Genomic DNA, 20,424 nt, shown 5'->3' on the forward strand with positions numbered 1-20,424 from the left:
TTCAGAGATTTTAGGTGAATTGCAGGTAGTGTTTCCAAAGAGACTGACAAAATGACAAAAAAAAAAAAAAAAAAACTGAAAATGACATAAAGACTCACTTCCATCATTCTCTCTCCTCCTTCATGCACTGGTTCCACAGAGCTGCAGAATTTTAGATTAAAACGGAACCACAGTGAAGAAAAACATGGCCTAAGTGGAAAGACACACATTTCCACACAGTCAACTCTGAGAAATAAAACATGAAACTTGTTTAAAACTCACGGTCCATTTATTGTGAAGAACATTTGGCAGTCATTGACAGAAAATAAAATCCTTCCACGCCTCCTGAACAGAACCTGGCAGCAGATATGGACCTTCTAAACCCCTCATACTGCAGAAAAACTCTGCTTTAATACCGCTTCAGCATTTTTCTCTTTTTAAATTGAGTTTAATTCTAAAAACCATAACACAGGGGTGTCAAACACGCGGCCCGAGGGCCAAAACCGGCCCTCCAGAGGGTCCAATCCAGCCGGAAGACAACTTAATCTTCTTTCTTTATAGTTCCCACTTTAGTTTTTTGTCTTTTTTGTCTAACTTTTGTTGCTTCTCTCATGTTTTTGTCGTTTTGTGTGTCTTTTTTGTCTCACTTGCGTTGTTTGTCAATTTTTTTGTCATTTTGTGTCTCATTTTTGTAATATTTTGTCTTGCTTTTGTTGTTTATTGTCTGACTTTTGTCACTTGTCTCATGTTTTTATCATTTTGTGTTTCTTTTTTGTCTCTCTTGTGTTTTTTGGCTTATTTTTGACATTGTGTTTTGCTTTACTCGTTATTTTGTGTATCATTTGTGTCATTTTTTGTCTCATTTTTGTTGTTTGTCCATTTTTTTGTCATTTTGTAACTTTTTTGTCTTTTTGTCTCTTTTCTGTTTAGCTTCATGTCGTTTGTGTCATTTTTTTGTCATCTTGTTTCTCACTGTTGTCGTTTTGTGTCTTGTTTTTGTAATATCTTATCTTGGTTGTTCTTTGTCTGACTTTTGTCATTTTGATCATAAATAAAATACTGTATCAGTTAGTTCCAGATGACTAAATGTTGTGTTCCTTTGTAGACACTCTGCTATCTGTAGTTTTTAATGCGTAAATGATAAACTAAGGCATTATGTTATTGAAACTGAACTTATTATTCTTAAAAAACTTCAGCTTGTTTATATTGTTTTTTTTTTTAAAAAAACAAAAACAATTCCTTAAATGTGACATTTTCAGCACATACATTTTTGCACTAAAACAAAGGGAAAAATGTGGAGTTGTGATTACTTATAGGTTATTATGCTGTGATTTTATTGGTCCGACCCACCGGAGATAAAACTGGGCTGAATGTGGAACCTGAACTAGAATGAGTTTGACACCCCTGGTATAAGAAGAGAGCAGGGATAAACTCTTCTGCCTCCACCTCCCTCAGCATCAACACTGTTTCCGTCTCTACAACACTGCTGTAAATTCACGCGGGGCTTTTCTGGGAACCGTCGGAGTCTCGAGAGATAAATTTCTTTGTGCCAAACGAACAAAATACACCGAGGAAGCACCGCCATGGTCATAAATTCATCCTCCAGATCATCCTCACATGGCATATCGGTGTGGAAGACTTCTTCTTTAAACTTACTGTAGCGGCTACAGTAAAATATGACTCAGGAAGAAACACTAGAGTTAGTAAAGCTCAAACCCTACATGTAGCACCGTGTCCGGCCTACCACCATCACCACAGGAGCAGGGGGAACTCTGGATGTCCCGACCAAGAAAAACAAACGATCCGAACACTTAAATAATCACTTAAAGCTGCCCTGTAGCCGTTTCCCCTCTTTTATAAATCGAATGATTCGTCTAACACCTGATAAATCTGTAACTTCTGTCGCAATAAAGCTCATTTTGACGAATAACATAGGAGGTGCTGAAATGTGTTAAACTCTGCTCTGCTGCCCCCTGCCTGTCACTGTAGTGACAACAGGGAATGATCATTATGTACAGGTAAAAAGAAGAGGCATAAAAATACTTATAAAAAAACAATTTCCATACAAAATAAAAGCCACAAAAATAGATGTGTGTAGAAAATACATCTTAAAAAGAGAGACCTGGGAGGGATTAGCGAGTAAACACTCTAACTGGCATTGACACAGACACACACACACACACACACACACACACACACACACATGAGGACACTGTATGCTAATAAGTCCCGTGTAGATGAAGCTTCCCTCTGCTGGATCTGTGTGTCTGTGGTTGGTAACAGGGAATGTGTGGCAGTCATCTGAGGAATGGTCTGTGTGCATATTTGTTTTCTAATACTGGGGCTGGTACTTGGGGAACAGGTAGACGTCTTTGCGCAGCGAGCTGGTGAACTCCGACATCTCTTTGCAGCGATGGTGGGCGGTTCCCGGAGCGTAGCCTTCCCTCTCCTTTATACGAGCGTTCACCTGGAGACAGAATAAAAACACACAATCACAGTCATGACTTAAAGATGGTAAATATATCAGGTTTACACAGTGACCGCAGGATGTAAAGCAACTTCCAGACAGGCGATGTGCTCCCAAAGAGGTACAGAATAAAGCAAAAACAAGACACAAAATGAGAAAAAAGACTCACAAAACAACAGAGAAAAAAATGAGACAAAATCAGGGGAAAAAAGATGCAAAACAGCGGAAAGAACAACAAATGACCACAAAAATGTCACAAAATGACAGAAAAAAAGATAAAAATGCAAACAATACAAACAAGACAGAACAACAAAAACAAAATGACCACAAAAAGAAAAAAAAAGGTGTCCCAAAGAGACGCGAAACAACCGAACAAGACATAAAACAAGATTAGAGACTCACAATAAGAAAAAAGAAACACAAAATGGCAGAAAGGGGAGAAAACTTTCCCAGAGACGCAAAAGCGAGACACAGAAACTAAAAACAAGACACAAAAATGTCACCAAGAGACAAAGACTGCAAAAACAAGACATGAAATGAGAAAAATGAGACATAAAATTAAAAAAATTAGACACAAAAAAACAGAGAAGACAAAACTGCTCTGGAGACAAGTAAAAGAGCTAAAAAGAAGAAAAATGCTACCAACAATACAAATAAAACAGAGCAAAAAAAGGACCACAAAAAGAAAAAAAACTGTCCCAAAGAAACAACAAAAACAAACAAAATGAGAAAAAAAGGCACAAACTGACAGAAAGGAGACAAAATAACAAAAATGAGACACAAAATTAGACATAAAACGAAATTAGAGACACACAATAAGAAAAAAGAGACACAAAATGGCAGAAAGGAGAGAAAACTTTCCCAAAGAAATGCAAAATTTCAGAAGCGAGACACAAAACAGACTAAAAACAAGACACAAAATGACCACAAAAAGACAAAAACTCTGAGGAAATATTCCTAAACAGCTGGAAGCAACAAACTGACTTGTGTGTCTGATGTGAAGAAATGTAGACCTACAGTGTGATCCTGACCTGGACTGATCCGCTCTCCATCCTGTCTCAGGGATAAATTATAAATAAGAATTTAATGAAGCTGTAATTGTTCCACTTGGCTCTGACTGACATCTAAAGCTGCAAATACTTAATAAACTCAGAGGAAATAGTCCTAAACAGCTGGAGGCAACAAACCTCTGCTGCTGTTAGCATCGTTTGGGGAGAAAACTTACAATCATTATCTAAGCTGTTAGTGTCTGTTTATAAAGTTTTATTATTGTGACCATTTCACTTCGAAGTACATGATTTTTGTTTTTCTATATGTTAAAGTGACGTTTCTGTTCAGATGTGTGTTGGAAGTGAAAACTTTCTCAGTCCGATCTGTGAAGATGGCCGGAGAACTTTAACAGACAAGTGACTGAGGTCCTCGAACACATTCAGATGTGGTCAGACTAACAGAACAGGACTGAAGAGGTGTGACAGTAAATGAGAAGCGGGTTCACCTGCACCAGGATGTCGGCCAGGTGAGTGTCTCTGGAGCGGAGGCGGAGAGCAGAGTTGAGCTCCTGGATAAACCAGGATCCTCTCTTGGTGTTCCTCATCGCTGCTGTGCCTTGTGGAGAAACAGATCAGACAGAAAAGCTTCAAACATCAGGAAGAGACGAGCTGCTGTCTGTTAAAATCAATATCACATTAACTGCTGACATTTATTTATGTTTCAAATACACTCTCAATGCCCGCTAAGATTAATTTAGTGATTGACAGAACATTTCTTATTGTTTTGGTTATTTTGCAGCAAAATCTATACTTTTGTTCTCCACTCTCTTAAATGAATCAACATTTTCCTGCCTTATTTACTCCATCTCCATCCCTCTGCCCTGCTATCATTCTCAGTTTGATCAGCGTTTAACCCTCTGAGCCCCAAAACCTGTCATCAGGTTTGAAAGAGTAATGATTGAATGATTTAGCTGCACATCTCATGAATGAATCCAAATGGGACAAACTTACAAATTGTCTGACCTTTGAGTGAAGCGAAGCCACAGATCATGTCGGACCTTTGGGGCAGTTTGATCCTCGGTTTGATCCCCAGAGCTCCTCTCTGCTGGGACTCTCCCTGCCCTTCCCTCCCAGCGTCCCGCTGCTCACAGCTGGGAGAACTGGTCCTCACCGGTCCGTCCATCTGCTCCACGCCACAGTCCATCTCCTCTGGAAGACAGGGTTCCAGTTCAGTCCTCAGCATCCAGTAGGTTTTACTTCATATTTACATCAGGGGTACAAACTCATTTTAGTTCAGGTTCCACATTCAGCTCAGTTTGATCTCCAGTGGACCGGATCAGTAAAATCACAGGATAATAACCTATAAATAACCACAACTTCAAATGTTTCCTTTGTTTTAGTGCAAAAATGTTCATTCTGAAAAAGTTCACATTTAAAGAATTATATTTTTACAAAACATGATGAATCTGAAATTTCTTCAGAAAGAAAAATGTAATTTCAGCAATATTATGCTTCAGTTTATCATTTACACATTACAGCTTACAGATCAGAGAGTGTCTACAAAGGAACAAAACATTTAGTGATCTGGAACCGAACAATACAGGGGGGTCTCGAGTTATGTCAGAATTCCGTTCCTACGACGTGACATAACTCGATTTTCGCCGTAAGTTGGAACTCACATATGTACATAAGTACAATCCAATGTGGCGTACAACCGTAAACAAAGCCGTCCCTCGTATAACGCTTTTAACGTCGTACGTCAGAATGATGGAACAAGACTGTCTTAATAAATTCATGGGAGATGGCGATGTAACCACGAAATGCTGTGGGTCGAGGACGTTGTGAACCGAGGACCTGCTGTAAAATATTTTACTTTATGATCAAAACGATAAAAGTCAGACAAAAAACAGACAAGACAAGACAAAATATTACAAAAATTAAGACACAAAATGACAAAAACGAGACACGACAAAAACATGAGACAAGCAACAAAAGTCAGACAAAAAACAACAAAAACAAGACAAAATATTACAAAAATGAGACAAAATGACAAAAAAATGGACAAGCAAGACAAAAAAACATGAACGACAAAAATGAGACAAAAGATGACAAAAGCGAGAAACAAAACAACAGAAAAATAGACAAATGATGCAAGCGAGACAAAACAACAAAAATGAGAAACAAAACGACAAAAACATGAGACAAGCAACAAGTCAGACAAAAAACAACAAAAAGAAGACAAAATATTACAAAAATGAGACACAAAATGACAAAAAATGGACAAGCGAACAAAAAATAGACAAGAACAACAAAAATGAGACAAAAGATAAAAGTGAGAAACAAAACGACAAAAAGCAACAAAAACAAGACATTTTAAAAATGAGGCATAAAATAACAAAAGTACAATGAACAATCTAGTATTTTACTTCTAGAAATAGTCTAGAAATTATTTTAAATTTATAGTTTTACTAATTTACAATCTGCAGTTCATGTCTTCTCTGGAATTTTTACACTTTGAGGGCCGGATTGGACCCTCTGGAGGACCGCTTTTGGCCCGCGGGCCACATGTTGGACACCCCTGCTCTAGATGAATCACATCTTTAGGGCTTCTAGCAGCTCAGTGTTTGGAGGTTCAGGTTTTAGCATCATGAAGTGTGAAGTCAGACCACAAAACTCCATCACAGAGACAGAAGAATCCACCGGGAGTTTTAAGTCGCTGATTTTAATCATGCTTAACAACAGAGGCTCCCTCCTGTTCTGAAGAGGTTTCCTAATGTCACCAATCTAATGAATGCTGAGTTTTACCTCCTCTGCAGGCCTGGATGAAGAACATCTTTGGTTTGTTCTGCAGCAGCAGACAGTGAGCGTTGTCGAAGGACTTAAACACCCAGTCCAGCTGAAAAAGAGGAAGTAGTACGAGTTAAATGTCAGAAAAAAGACACCACATACATCAAACCTGAAGCCTGTCAGACGAACCGACCTGCAGCAGCTGTCCGTCTGTCCCATAAACGGCTCCGTCTACTCCGTGAGAAAGCAAACACACCACACAGCTGTCCACCGTTTGGTGCCCCAGACATCTGCAGAATTCCTCAATGGAGTTCCTCATGCCCTGAATGGAGGAAAAAGAAGAGTCAAGGTCTGGACATGTGAGTCTCACCTCCAACAGGTGTGCTTCTAAAGACTGTTAGAACTAACTAATAAGATCAGGAGATGCTGAGATCAAAAGGTTTCTAATGTCATCTCCTCACCTGATTCAGTGGTGAATGTTTTATCTATCAACACGTTTCACTTGATCCTGAAATTTCCAGGTGTCCTACCTGAGCAGTGAGGTCTCTGTGGACAGTCACCCGGTAGTCCAGCTCTGTGAAGAGCTTCCTGAGGACCTCGTCGTCCACCTCACCTCCCTTCCTGGGGTCCAGGTCAGAGGCAGCGTGAGAGTCGAAGGTCACGTTACTGATGACCAGAGCGAAGCCACGAGGAGACGAGTTCATTCTGTAGGACTGGAGAAGAAAGAGAAGGTTAATTCATTCTGTAGGACTGGAGAAGAAAGAGAAGATGAATTCATTCTGTAGGACTGGAGAAGAAACAGAAGATGAATTCATTCTGTAGGACTGGAGAAGAAACAGAAGATGAATTCATTCTGTAGGACTGGAGATGAATAAGAGAAGATGAGTTCATTCTGTAGGACTGGAGAAGAAAGAGAAGGTTAAATCATTCTGTAGGACTGGAGAAGAAAGAGAAGATGAATTCATTCTGTAGGACTGGAGAAGAAACAGAAGATGAATTCATTCAGTAGGACTGGAGACAAATAAGAGAAGATGAATTCATTCTGTAGGCCTGGAGACAAAAGAGGAGATGAGTTCATTCTGTAGGACTGGAGAAGAAAGAGAAGGTTTATTCATTCTGCAAAAACAAGACACAAAATGAGAAGAATGAGACATAAAACAACAGAGACAAAACGGTCCAAGAAACACACAAAACTAAAAAAGATAGAACAAAACAAAAATTTGACAAAATCAGGGGAAAAGAATGATGCAAAATGACAGAAAGAAGATAAAACTGTCCTGAAGTGACAAGGAATGAGAAAAACAAGACACAAAAGAATAAAAAAAAGGTGCAAACTCACAGAGAGAAGACAAAACAACAAAAATGAGACACAAAACAAGACATAAAACAAGATGAGACCCACAATAAGAAAAAAGAGACACAAAATGGCAGAAAGGAGAGAAAAGTTTGTCAAAGAGACACAAAATTTCACAAGCAAGACACAAAACAGATTAAAAACAAGACATAAAATGAGAAACAAAATGACCACAAAAAGAAAAAAAAAACTGTCCTGAAGAGACAAGAAATTAGAAAAACAAGACACAAAAAGAGAAAAAAAGGTGCAAACTGGCAGAGAGGAGACAAAATAACAAAAATGAGACACAAAACGAGACAGAAAACAAGATATGCGACACAATAAGAAAAAAAGAGGCACAAAATGACAGAAAGGAGACAAACTAAAATTAGACATAAAATGATCACAAAGAGACAAAACTGTCTAAAGCCCTATTCGCATGGGATTAGCATTACCTGGGGAGCTCTGGTGATTTGTAATAATTGAGGAGGAGGTTGGTGATCTTAATCCCATGTGAATGTGCCATGTCAGTAGTTGGTAAAGTAATAATTCCAAAGCAAAATTACATACTATATTTCGCCAAACACCGACGTCCTGGGATAATACTAGTCCCGTGCGAATCTGCATCTCAGTGATTGGCTGCAGTGAAAATTATTGACAGCATTTTAGGAGCAAATGCAGAAGTAGGTCAAATCTACAGGCCTATGGAGCATTCACAGAAACGGCAAAATCAGATCTACAAGAAGAAGGAAATTTGGGAGGATATTAGGATGGATGAGATGCGTAGCAGCATACGGTAAGCATATCTTTCAACAGGCTGAATCCAAACACCCTGACGGCCCGTTATCCCGACAACGCTGCCCGCTGTTCTCAAGTCATGCTGCTGCTTTGACATATTTACTGATGCTATGATGACTACATACCATGTAAAAGTGATCGTTTTTTAACCCGAACCACAAGCTTTCCATAAACCTAACCAAGTGGTTAGACACCCTAAAAATAGCGTTGCTACAATATAGGCTTTTAATGTTTTTAATGTTTATTCATGTGACTCATGTCTGGTTTGTTTTGCGTGTAGCGGCCGGCCACTTTGCACATGGACGTGACGACAGCGCATGTTGCGACCTGCACAGATTTGACATCATATCTGGGCTGTAATGTCAGTAAATTGGAGTAAAATACAGACTTCACTTGTCCCAGGCGAATGCACTGCGAGAAACACAAACATCCTGGGGTAATTCAAAAATTACCAGAGATCCCCAGGTAATACTGATCCCACGCCAATAGGGCTTTAGAGACACAAAACAACCAAAACAAGACATAAAACAAGATTAAAGACACACAATAAGAAAAGAGAGACACAAAACGGCAGAAAGGAGAGAAACCTGTCACAAAGAGACAAAAAATTTCACAAGTGAGACACAAAAAACATCAAATGAGAAATGAGACGCAAAACAACAGGGAAGAGACAAAACTGTCCTAAAACAACTAAAAAAGATGTACACCTTAGATTACATCACCATTTAGTTTTATAATTGCAAAGCTGTAGTCTGGTATGACTTAACTGTCTTTTTCCAACTCAACCTTTCTGTTATTATATTTACAAATGCAGCTGAACTGTTCTGTCCTCTGAGCTCGCGTCCAAACAGCTGGTGTGACTGAAGGTGTTTGTTTCTCCAGAGGCTACAGGTGAGTCATCACAGAGCTCACCTGCGAAGACATTTACCTGCTGGCAGCGAGAGAGGTAAAAGTCAGGAGTGCAGGGGAGAACGGGAGTGTTGATGGGACTGTCGGCATCCAGACTGAACTCCATGGACTCTGCAGAAAAACACAAACGAGAAGTTACATCAGTTCTAGGCTCTAAAGTTAATTCATTTATACGCTAATCATCTGATAGAACAAACTCTTGCTGCTGCTTATGCTTAGATGTAAAAACAATGATGATAAATGAGTCATTTCAGGCTTTTTCAGCTTTGGAGTTTTAGTCTAAAGAAGTTTCTTGTCCTCCTAAATCAAAGGAGAATTATCAGTTGTTCTCTCTCAATAATGTAAAAACCACGTAAGATTTAAATTTATTTACAACAAATCATGAGGGAAATGATGCCGTGTTATAAATCAGCTGTAATTCTTATTTTTCTTCAGGAGAGACGACTAAAGTTGATCTTCCACATTGGAATGATGTGTTTAGATTGTCCATATTGTACAGAATATTAAATTTACCCAGCAGTGTGTTTGTTTTCCTGTCTCATGATCTGAGTCGGCGTAATATTTCCCTGACAGCAACCACAGCTCTAATCTCTCAGAGTGTTCAGATCAGTGACGGCTCCAGCTGGCTGTGATGTAACGAGAAACTTTGTACAACAGACGCTGTGAATGAGTCACTGTTTGGGCGTGGCGTCTGCAGACAGCAGCCAAACACTCCTCACTGACTAGAGTTCAAACACTGAACTCACTGAGCAGCTGCTGGGTAGAAGAGCTCTCCTGTTCACGTATAATCAGTTAGCTTTCTTAAAACCAGACAGCAGGTGTTCGGTTTAGTGTATTTAACACCTGGATTCTCCAGGAAACAAACACTGAAACCTGAGGGCTGAACTTTTCCCTCAGCTGAGAATCTGCATCGCTCATAAATAAACATCATGAAATGCTTTGGTTTAAGGGAGACGCTTCTTACGGCTGATTTAAAACCTAAACTCTGAACACAACCTGGTCTGGACCAATTTAGCTCCACAGCATCAGTTACCATGGAGATCTAGCTCCGCAGCATTAGTTACTGTAGAGATCTAACTGATGCTGTGGTTCTTATTTTGGTCGTTTTGTGTCTTCTTTTGGTTGGTTTGTGTCTTGTTTCTGTCGTTTCCTGTCTTGTTCTTGTCATTTTATGTCTTGTTTTTGCTGTTTTCTGTCTTATTTTTGTTGTTTTGTGTCTTGTTTTTCTCATATTATGGCTTGTTTTTGTCGTAGTTAGATTCCTGCAGCATCAGTTACCATGGAGATTTATCTCCACAGTATCAGTTACCATGGAGATCTAGCAGGTTAAAGCACCTTAACACCTTTGTGATACTGTAAACTCTGACTTTCGGCTGATCATACCTGCTAACCCACTAATTTCACCTCATAGTTCAGCCCTCTGGTTGAACCTGATAAAACAGGAATCTCTGCAGCTCACCTTGAGTCCTCTGTCACTTCACTGAAACTTCCTCCTGAGTTGGAAGTGGAAGAGAAGAACCCCCAACCCTCTGAAATCAGAAACGAGACAGAAGCTGCTGAACAGACGGACAGACAAAGCTGTTGTTTGCTGTGTTAATGCAACATCTGTAATCTGAATTAACTATCTCCCTGTCAGCTGCATGGATGTAAAACACGATGATCCTCACGTCTGGCTGTTTATCTCCTGTTGCTTTCTGCCTCTCTGACGAATCTGAGCTGATATCTGAGGCCTGAAACTGGACTGCTGAGGAGCTGCTCACCTCACTGCTCTCTTCTACTGAGGACGTCTGCAAAACACCACGACACTGAAGCTCAACATCCATTAAACTGAACTGTTAACTATGAAAGATGCTCCCTAACAGACAAAGGTCTCCTCAGGGTTGGGTGTTGTTTGTATTTTAATGATTCTCAGTTTATTTGAGGGTCAGGAGGTTAAAGTTTCGATCAGGTCAATACAACAATATAATATTCTGAGTTATATTATAACAATCACAGGAGACATTTTTCTGAATTTAGTACATTTTCCTGGATCTAAATACTTTCTCCATTTCTGTCTATCAGGGAAAACAAACCCTTAGTGACCCTGAATAATCAGAATTATTATACTGACTATATTTTATCCATGCTACAAAAAATAAAGAATAATCAGAAAAAAACACAGAGGGAATCTGACAGAAAAATATGTTAATAAACAGCTGAAAACTACAATTTCAAAAACTGCAAAAACTGTGAAAATAACTGAAAGCATCTGTAAAATAATCAGATTTTTAGTATGACAAGCTGTACCCCAAAAACAAAAACACTGCCAGATATCAAAGCAGGTAAAACCGTAAAATTTCAGACTTTTATTTCTAACGGTTTCTGGAACATTCTCATTTAAACAGGCTCACCTTTCAATGTGCAAAAAATAAATACGTCGAAGGGCAATTTTTAAAAGAGAACTCAATCTAAAATTGCACATATGACATTTTAAATATCCAGAGTATGAGGTATAAAAAAGTTTCAGCCAAATCAGAGATGATGGAACAGACGGATCCGGATGATTTGAGATGAAATAACCCAAAAATATCAGGAGATTTAAGACACACAGGAGTTTAACTCACATCACTAATGGACAGAATATTACAGAATATTTAATTCTGGCATGACACAAATTGCCAATAAGCAGAACCGAAATGAAATTCTTTTTATGATTACACCATGTGTAACTTTTGCTCTCTTATGTTGTATATATTTTTGTAAGGTGTGTTATATAGACTATTTTTGATGTTGCTATTTGGAGAGCACTAAACCGATTTTCACTGTTGTCTGTAACAGTGACAGTAAAGATCTATTCTATTCTAAATTCTTTTATTGATTCTCTTGAAATTAGAATATTGGAACCAGTTCTCGACGCCCAACTCTACTTTTCCTGAGTTTTTGTTCCTTCCATGTTAGTTTTATGTGAGATGTCGACAGTGAAAATCCACTCAGTGATATTAGAAGTAATCATCTCACCTCTCTCTTCTTCTCTGTCCTCTCCATGATCAGTTGTCCCGACTTTCCCTCCGGTTCTTCCTCAGGATGAAGATTCTGAGAGGCGAAAACAGAGTCAGAGGTGCACTGAGTCAGAACTGGAGGACATTTTACACCCATCAAACTCTTCAAAATACTAAAACATGCAGTAGTTGTGTAAATGTTCTTGTCCTGAGACCAAATGTAAAAAAATAGGAGAAAAGAATGTTTGAAAATGTTTTTAAAATACCAAATAAGTCTGGAGTTCCTCCTAAAATGACATTTTTCTCTTGTCCCACCCCCCTGATGACCAAACTGAATCTCTAATAAAACAGTTCAAATGAAATTTAATTCTTTAAATACCTCTTTTTGGTGTTATTTTTTTCATTGCTGTCTCTTGCAATTGTTGGAACATTTTTCTCATCAACATAATATTTTAAATAATAATTATTATGCATGTAACGTGTGTCCCACAACTGTTGATGACGTTTTTGTCATTTTGTGTCTCATTTTTCGTCATTCCGTGTCTCGTCTTTGTCATTTTGTGTCTCGTTTTGTGTCTCATTGTTATTTCCATCATCCAACAGTTTTCCTAAAGAATGTGTAGAGCAAAGTTACGGTATGTCCTCTCTTCTATTTTTCATATTTCCATCCCATTGTCAGCCTTGATTGAATGTCTCACTCTACCTCATATTATCAGGATCAGACTAATTCTTTGGACTGTTTTCCATCAGTCAGTTTGTCCTCTTGGTCAGCAGTAACAGCAGCTAAATATCTAGCTGTTACTGCTGAGAAAAAGATCACATTAGCATGGATTAGCAACCCTGTTACTGTGATTAGAGTAGGGTTAGCAAACAACACAGAAAACATGGAATAAAAATGCTACCATTGATGTGGAAGCTGAGCCAATCAATACCTATTATTGATGAATATGGAGCAGAAAACTGGAAAAGAGAAGGTTTATTTTTCAAACATTTTGAAGCCCAGATGTCCTCCAGTTCTAAAATGATCCAATAACAGTCTGCTGTGGTCCACTATATTCCTAAACATCTGATCTGCCTTCTCAGGAGAGCTTTTGCCAGTAAATGCTTAAATGCTTATTTGCAGGTTCAGCGTTTTATTTTCTGAGCGATGGCAAAAAAAAAAAACACTTCTGGATGAGTAAAATCTTATCTTAAATATCTTATGTAATCCATGTATCTTTGTCATGTATATCACTGCTTCGCTTATGGTCCTCCAGCCGACCAATCAGATATTAGATGGGACTTGTCACCATGGTAACCAAAAAAATGGTGGAGATGCTTCAGACATGTAGTCAAAGCATCATATTATAGCACAAACCAGGACTTTTTTCCAAACCTAACCAAGTAATCAAGCCTCTCACATGTAAAAGTGTTGACAAAGTGTGAAACTTTCCTAAACTGAACCAGAAAAGGAGTAAAAACTGAAAGTAAACAACAGAAAACAAAACTTATTTCTGAAACTGATGGATTTTCACCCTGCTCAGGATTTGAACTCTGGTCTTCTATGAGAGTCTGGTCAAACTGAGCACTTTTCCAAACAGTGTCACAGATTAGATTTACTTCATGTGAGAATGCAGTTTATTTGTGCAGGAATGTATTGTTGTGTAGACTGGGTTGGTATTGTGTAGCTCTGTGCGGGGACGATGATCAGAGGTTCATTAACTCACATCGGCGTCTCTCTCTGGTGATTCTGTCAGGAGGTCACTCAGGTGCTGCTGTTCGGTTTCTTTTAAAGCCGAGATGAAGCTGCTGAAGGCTCGAGGTCCTCGCTTCGGTAGAAGAAGAAGCAAACGCCAGCTGCGTTTCTGAGACGTTTGTTCTGCCTACAGGAGAGGAGGAAAGAGGAAGATTTAAAAGAAGCATACATTTAATCAAAACGTAGACCTGAAAAATAAACAGATTTCAAATCACAACCCGACACAACTAAGCTGCAATTTACGATTTCTGCTATGCAGCACGTCTGACAGGGGATTTAAACTGTGTCGGAGGTTTTACAGATTCATGTTGTCCTTCACATCGATCACATTTTTTAAAGTGTCTCATCTGGTAATAACCCATCAAAGCTGAGGTTCAACTTAAAAAACTGACACTACCGTTCAAAACATTTTGGGTCATCCAGATAATATATTAATTAAAGTTGCCCTATATTAGTTAAAGTTGCTCTATATTAGTTTACGTTGCTCCAAAATGACTTCAAGTGGCTCCATATTAGCTAAAGCTGCTCTACATTATTTAAAGTTGCTCCAAATTAGTTAAAGTTGCTCTACATTATTTAAAGTTGCTCAAAAATGAGCTAAAGTTGCTCAATAATTTGTTGATGTTGCTCTACCTTAGTTAAAGTTGGTCTAAAGGAGTTAAAGTTTCTCTATATTATTTGAAGTTGCTCTATATGAGATAAAATTGCTCTAGATTAAAGTTGATCTATATTAGTTAAAGTTGCTCTACATTAGTAAAAGTTGCTCTAAATGAGTTAAAGTTGCTCTAAATTAATCCAAATTTTGACCAGGACCTTTCCCACCTCGCTGTCAGCTGATTGGCTGCTGACGGCCCGTTTATCCAGGTGAACCTACCAGGATGCTCTCTGCCATGCTCTCCGTCAGGATGCTGTCGGCCTGCAGCGACTGGACCAGCAGCTCGTCCACCACCAGCTGCTTGCAGAGATCCGCTGAACGTCTCTTCAGAGCCTGCCGGTCCCGATCCGACATCCCGCACTCCAGCATGATCGGTCTGCAGAAGAACCAGACAGCAGCGTCAGACCTGGAGGATAAAACCCTGAATGTTCAACACACAGAGCCTCATCTCAGTGGAAGTGTTTTGTGATACATAAATAGTAATGAAAGCCACGATTCACACACAAGCATGCACACTAAATAGTGTGCACAACTTCACATGGCAATAAACAACCCAAATAAAGTAAACTTACTAACCAAAATTACTTTTGGTTATTAATGTTCCACAATCTATCAAAAAAGATGGATGAGCACTTTTATCTGTTACAACAAAAAATATTTGAGATATATAACAACAAATTCAATACTCATCAAAAAATCCTTAAAATCATGAAAAATAGTTAAATACCAAACCAAGAGTTGTAGTATGATCAAAAGGAGCCAACTGATAGTTAGACAGAGTGTAATCATTCTGCAGTACATAAGAGGGAAGTTATTGAATTTTATTACTAATAAAATAATAAGAAAATAAGAAAAAAGTCCTTAAAATTCAGATTTTTAATTTATTACCAAACCAAGAGCTGTAGTATGACCAGCAGGAGACAACTGATGGCTCCAGTGATTTTGGTGACACTACAGTACATAAGAGTGAAGTTATTGAATTTTATGAATAATAAAATAATAATAAAATAATAAAAATTCCTTAAAATTCAGATTTTGTATTTAGTGTCAAACTAAGAGTTGTAGTATGACCAGCAGGAGACAAATGATGGCTGCAGTAAATTTGGTGACACTACAGTGTATAAAAGTTAAGTAATTGAATATTTGTGTAGTGCTCTCTTCGCTGTTGCAGCGGTTTTGCTATTTGCAGACGGTCCCTGTTCACTCGTTGCACAGCCAGCTGCACATAGACATCAATGTTATTTCTGTAGCTTGAAAGACAGCGACTTTTCATAAAACTGGCCTTGTAGCACATTGTCTAGCTTACAACGATGGGAAAGAGGCATTGTTTATGATTTTACAACGTATATCTCATGAGTTATTGATGCCAGAAGTCCGAATCTGTGAATATCTTGCCAATTTTACCTAACTTGCATATTTTAATACCTAATAGCGATAAACTGCAGCCATTACAGGGTCGTTCACAGGACTAACATATGATAGCTAGCGAACTAGCATTAGCTTACCCTCATATCATAGTTCATATCCTCTTGTCTTCAGCTTGATGCTTCTGCATCGCCTCCCAAACTCTCCTGTGTGTCTCCTCAGTGTTTCGACTCGCCGCTCTCAGCTTTCTCCGACTCTTCTATTACTTTGAATCTGACAGAAAGCCACAGACCCAGCAGCAGGTGAACCATCGCCTCCATGTCCATTGTTGTGTTGCATTTGTGTCGCACACAAATGACGTAAAGGACCTTCTGTCCGCCGTGCTGTGACGTACTCAATGTGATGGAAAAACAACTAAACCGAGATGAGCCGAGTCCAGTACAGTAGTGGCGAGCCGTACCGCGCCGAGTAGGTGCTAAAGGAAACGCTAAAGGAAATTTTGTCTTGCACCGCGCTGTATCAACATTTGGGGTAGAGGACCGAGTCTTTAGCGGTTGCCAATAAAGTTTTGTTTAATCCAAACCAACGTAGAGGTGAATAGCGCCACCCAGTGTATCGGAATGTGTTCACAAGCTCTGCATCAATCCATTACCTGGAATCGATTTGCCTTGACTTGATGTGCAGAGTAACCAATCAGGTGTTAGGATCCGCCCACCGACTTTGACGGGCGAGGTTGACAGATAAAAAAAATTCATGATCCACTGCAACACAAGGACCATGAAATAATTAATTAATTAGTGAAATGATAACATGGGTTTTTTTTTTTTTACCTAAAATGAATTGCTATTTTAATGAATTAATGACATATTTAATAACACATTTATGTATTTAATTCCAATTTTAATTCATTAATGACATATTTAATTCCAATTTTAATTAATTAAGGACATATTTAATTAATTATTTAATGATGTATTTATTTATTTAATTTTGGCACTTTTAGTCCTCCATGTATTTCAAGTTTTAAAAAAAGGTTTGTAGGATGTGTCATGTTGCTTTTCTCTCCACTTAGGAAAAGTAAATTTTCTTGTTTTGCAAATGGCTGCAAAAATTAGATTTAAATGTGTACTGAACTAAATACTGTTATAAGTGAAAGACTCTGTTTTGCTTAATAATTTTATTTTCCTGTTTGTTTGTTTTTTTGTTAGTTTGTTTGTTAGTTTTTTTGATGAATGTGACAGAGTTCCATATTGAGTTTAAGGGACATTTGCCTACCACACCTAATATACTCTTTCTTTGTCATTTCATTGTAGGCCCTTCCTTGGTATCAACCCTGAGAGGGGAACAAAGGCCAGCCAGGAGAAGGTGATGTCCAAGAGGTCGGGGAAGCTGCTCCAGAAAAAGGCATCTACTGTAAATCCCCATGTAGTCACCCATATAAAAAGACTCATGGACTCTGAGTGGGACTTCATGTAAACCCACAGCACCTCTCCACACAGGACCTGACTTTCACAAAGGAAAAGCCCAGTCTGCAACCAGATGTTCATGCTGTCATTCTAAGGTAACAAGTCTCAGTATTGTGTTTGGTTCAGTATAAAATACTTCAGTCCATGTGTCTCAGTTTTGAAGTTCCAGGTTTGTTCCTTGACGTGGTATTTATTGAACATGATCATGAGTTATGAAAGACTGACTCTGAAGGCAGGGTACCTGAAATGTGATGTGCAATTTTTAAACAGATTGCTGACAACATGTTAAACATCATTCATTTTTTTTTGTAGATTTGATTTTGCAAGACTTGAATTACTTGAAATTTGTTAGCTGCTGAATGTGTTCAATGCAGCATTAAATAATTTAAATGATATATAGATATCTTTCATTACAGTTCAGGAAAAATGGAAATCCAAACTCAGTGTACCTGAACGAGAACATGCACAATGGGAACCTATTCACCATGAGGAAATGATTGTATGTTACTAAAATTTAATGGGTTAAATAAGCCAGTTTTTGAAATATGTTTGATACAGAATTGGTTTTAATAAAAGCTGAATGTTGAAAAGTCATCTCTTGTCTGAGCCATTTCTATGCTATGCTATTTCCCAGGGCTTTCATTTTGAGATGTGACATTTTTAAATCATTAGTTTTCAGCAATGTCATCACTTCATATCTTCACATTCTCTGATATCAATTTTATAGTAATAAACTGTTGATGAAGATTACAGTACAAACAGTAAAATAACAGTATAATGGCACCAAAATACTGACAGTAATATACTGTAAGCATAAACTCTAAACATCATAATACTGTAATATTTTTTACAGTAATAAACTGTTGTTGTAGGATACGGTAGGTTTACTGTAGAATAACAGTGCTCTGCTGGCAACTTTTGCTGCCAGCTCTTTACTGTGAATTTACGGGGAAATTTCTTAGAGCATAACGTTGTGACCACCTGTCGAATATTGTGTTGGTCCCCTTTATGCTGCTAAAATTCCTCTGACCCAGTGGGGCATGGACACAGGACCTCTGGAGAAGGCCTGTGGCACCGGGATGGTGGCAGTGAATTCTGTGGGTCCTGTGGGTTGCAGGGTGGGACTTATCTAGATCAGGCTTGTCCTGGCACATCCTATAGATGCTCAATAAGATTTGGATCTGGAGAATGTGGAACCAAGGTGAACACCTTATCTCTGTTGTGTTCCCTGGGCCACTTCTGAGCAGTTTTTGTAGTGTGTCAGGGTTCATTGTCCTGCTGAGGGTGGCAATTGGCATCAAGGACTGCTGTTGCGATAGCGGGGTGGAGAGTTGGGGGTTGCTTGACCTGCAATGTGTGGTTAGGAAGGTGGTACATGTCAAACATCCACATGAATGTCAGGACTCAAGGTTTCCCAGCAGAACATTGTATTATAACAAGATGATCAATGTTATTCACTTCACCTGTCAGTAGTCATAATGTTGTGGCTAATCGGTGTACAACCACAATAATGGGGAAGATGCCGACTTGAAAGTTGTCCACAAGATGTTAAGATGCTACTCATTTAACCTGAAGCTCATGGAGAATCTCTGAAACATTGTCAAGCGAAAGATGAGGTACACCCGACATAATAATATAGATGAGTTGAAGGCCACTATTAAAGCAACCTTGGCTTCAGTAACACCTCAGCAGTGCCACATGGTTAATAAATCAGCATAGAAACATGAAATTCTGAAATAAATCTTGAAATATTGCAACAAAGACTTGAGCTGAGGTCAGAAAATGTATCACTAAAAATAAAATGCCACAAAATGCAAAGCAAAGCACTAAACTGTGATGTGCAAGAAGCATATGATTCCAACATCTACTGAAGAGGTGAAAAATACAGAAACAGACATAAAACTTAATGTGGTTTAGTGATGAGGAGAGTTTGTCAGATTAATTTGTGATATAAAAAATGATGTCACATTTCCACCATCTCTTCTGTATTGTTGTTCTCCATTTGAAGGTTGACTGGCAGTCTTTTAATTAAGTCCCCTTATTGCACTATTATGCAAATGTTTAATTTTGATTGACTGGTGAAATAATACTACCAAGTATTTGTATTGATTCTAAAGCCCAATTCTAAAGAATAGTAGAATGTGTTTTTTCTTTTGCATATTTGCTCTGAATTAGTTTTTCTAAAAAGTGCTGCATTTGGATGGAAACCAAGCTGTAAAATATAACCCTTAACTTTTCTGCTCCTTGGCAACAAAAAAACTTTAAAAACCCTAACCCTAACCCCCTAACCCTATGAAACTATTTTTGTCAAAATGCAAGTAAAATAGTAAAATGTATGGATGAAAAATTCAGGAGACTGTAGTGCTCAAATTGAACACACAACATGCTTCATTGATCTCATATTTGTTTTCTTGACGTACCTTCTCTATTTGATACACGTATTTAGCCTAATCTTATGTTAGTTAAATATTAATGTGTCTGAAAACAAAGAGAACAAGGGCAGCAATTTATTATGCTAACCCTATCGATGTTTTGTTTTTCTTTTCTTTTTGCATTTGTCTTAATTGTTGTCTGCAAAAAATCAATAAACAGTTGATGACAAAAAAAGTAACTGTGAAACTGCAACATGTTTTAACCACAGAGTCAAAGTTGGTGTCTCCTTGGAAAATAATTTACTGGCGCCATCTAGAGGTCATCCATTGACATTGACAAATGTGAAAACACTATAATCAAAATGTTTATTTTTCTAAAGAAAATATTGCTGAAATATTATTGAATGCTGAAGCAGCATTGGTCAAATGACTTTGACAAAGAAGGTGTGACATGGATCATGGATCATGTCATGGATCCAAAGATTTACTAAGCACAGAATGTGAATCTGAATTTCAAGATAAAATTGTGAAAATTGAATGTATAGAGGTAAATGTTCAGTGACGATCAAATACAATTTTAGTTCAACAGAA

At 38.2% G+C, this 20,424-nt stretch overlaps 1 protein-coding gene across 1 annotated transcript; it reads right to left on the bottom strand.

Moving 5' to 3' along the window:
- Positions 1 to 246: 246 nt before the first annotated feature.
- Positions 247 to 15,031, bottom strand: LOC129350018 (caspase-2-like). The gene is given in 11 exon segments (XM_055015091.1): positions 247 to 2,446; positions 3,942 to 4,051; positions 4,447 to 4,644; positions 6,241 to 6,331; positions 6,416 to 6,544; positions 6,753 to 6,935; positions 9,282 to 9,378; positions 10,724 to 10,791; positions 12,260 to 12,334; positions 13,947 to 14,102; positions 14,850 to 15,031. Coding segments are annotated over 11 exon segments (1,392 nt in total). The 5' UTR covers positions 15,000 to 15,031; the 3' UTR covers positions 247 to 2,311.
- Between the last annotated feature and the right edge of the window lie 5,393 nt (positions 15,032 to 20,424).

Source organism: Amphiprion ocellaris, chromosome 11 (genome assembly GCF_022539595.1).
Source record: "Amphiprion ocellaris isolate individual 3 ecotype Okinawa chromosome 11, ASM2253959v1, whole genome shotgun sequence".
In the NCBI taxonomy this organism is placed as follows: Eukaryota; Metazoa; Chordata; class Actinopteri; family Pomacentridae; genus Amphiprion; species Amphiprion ocellaris.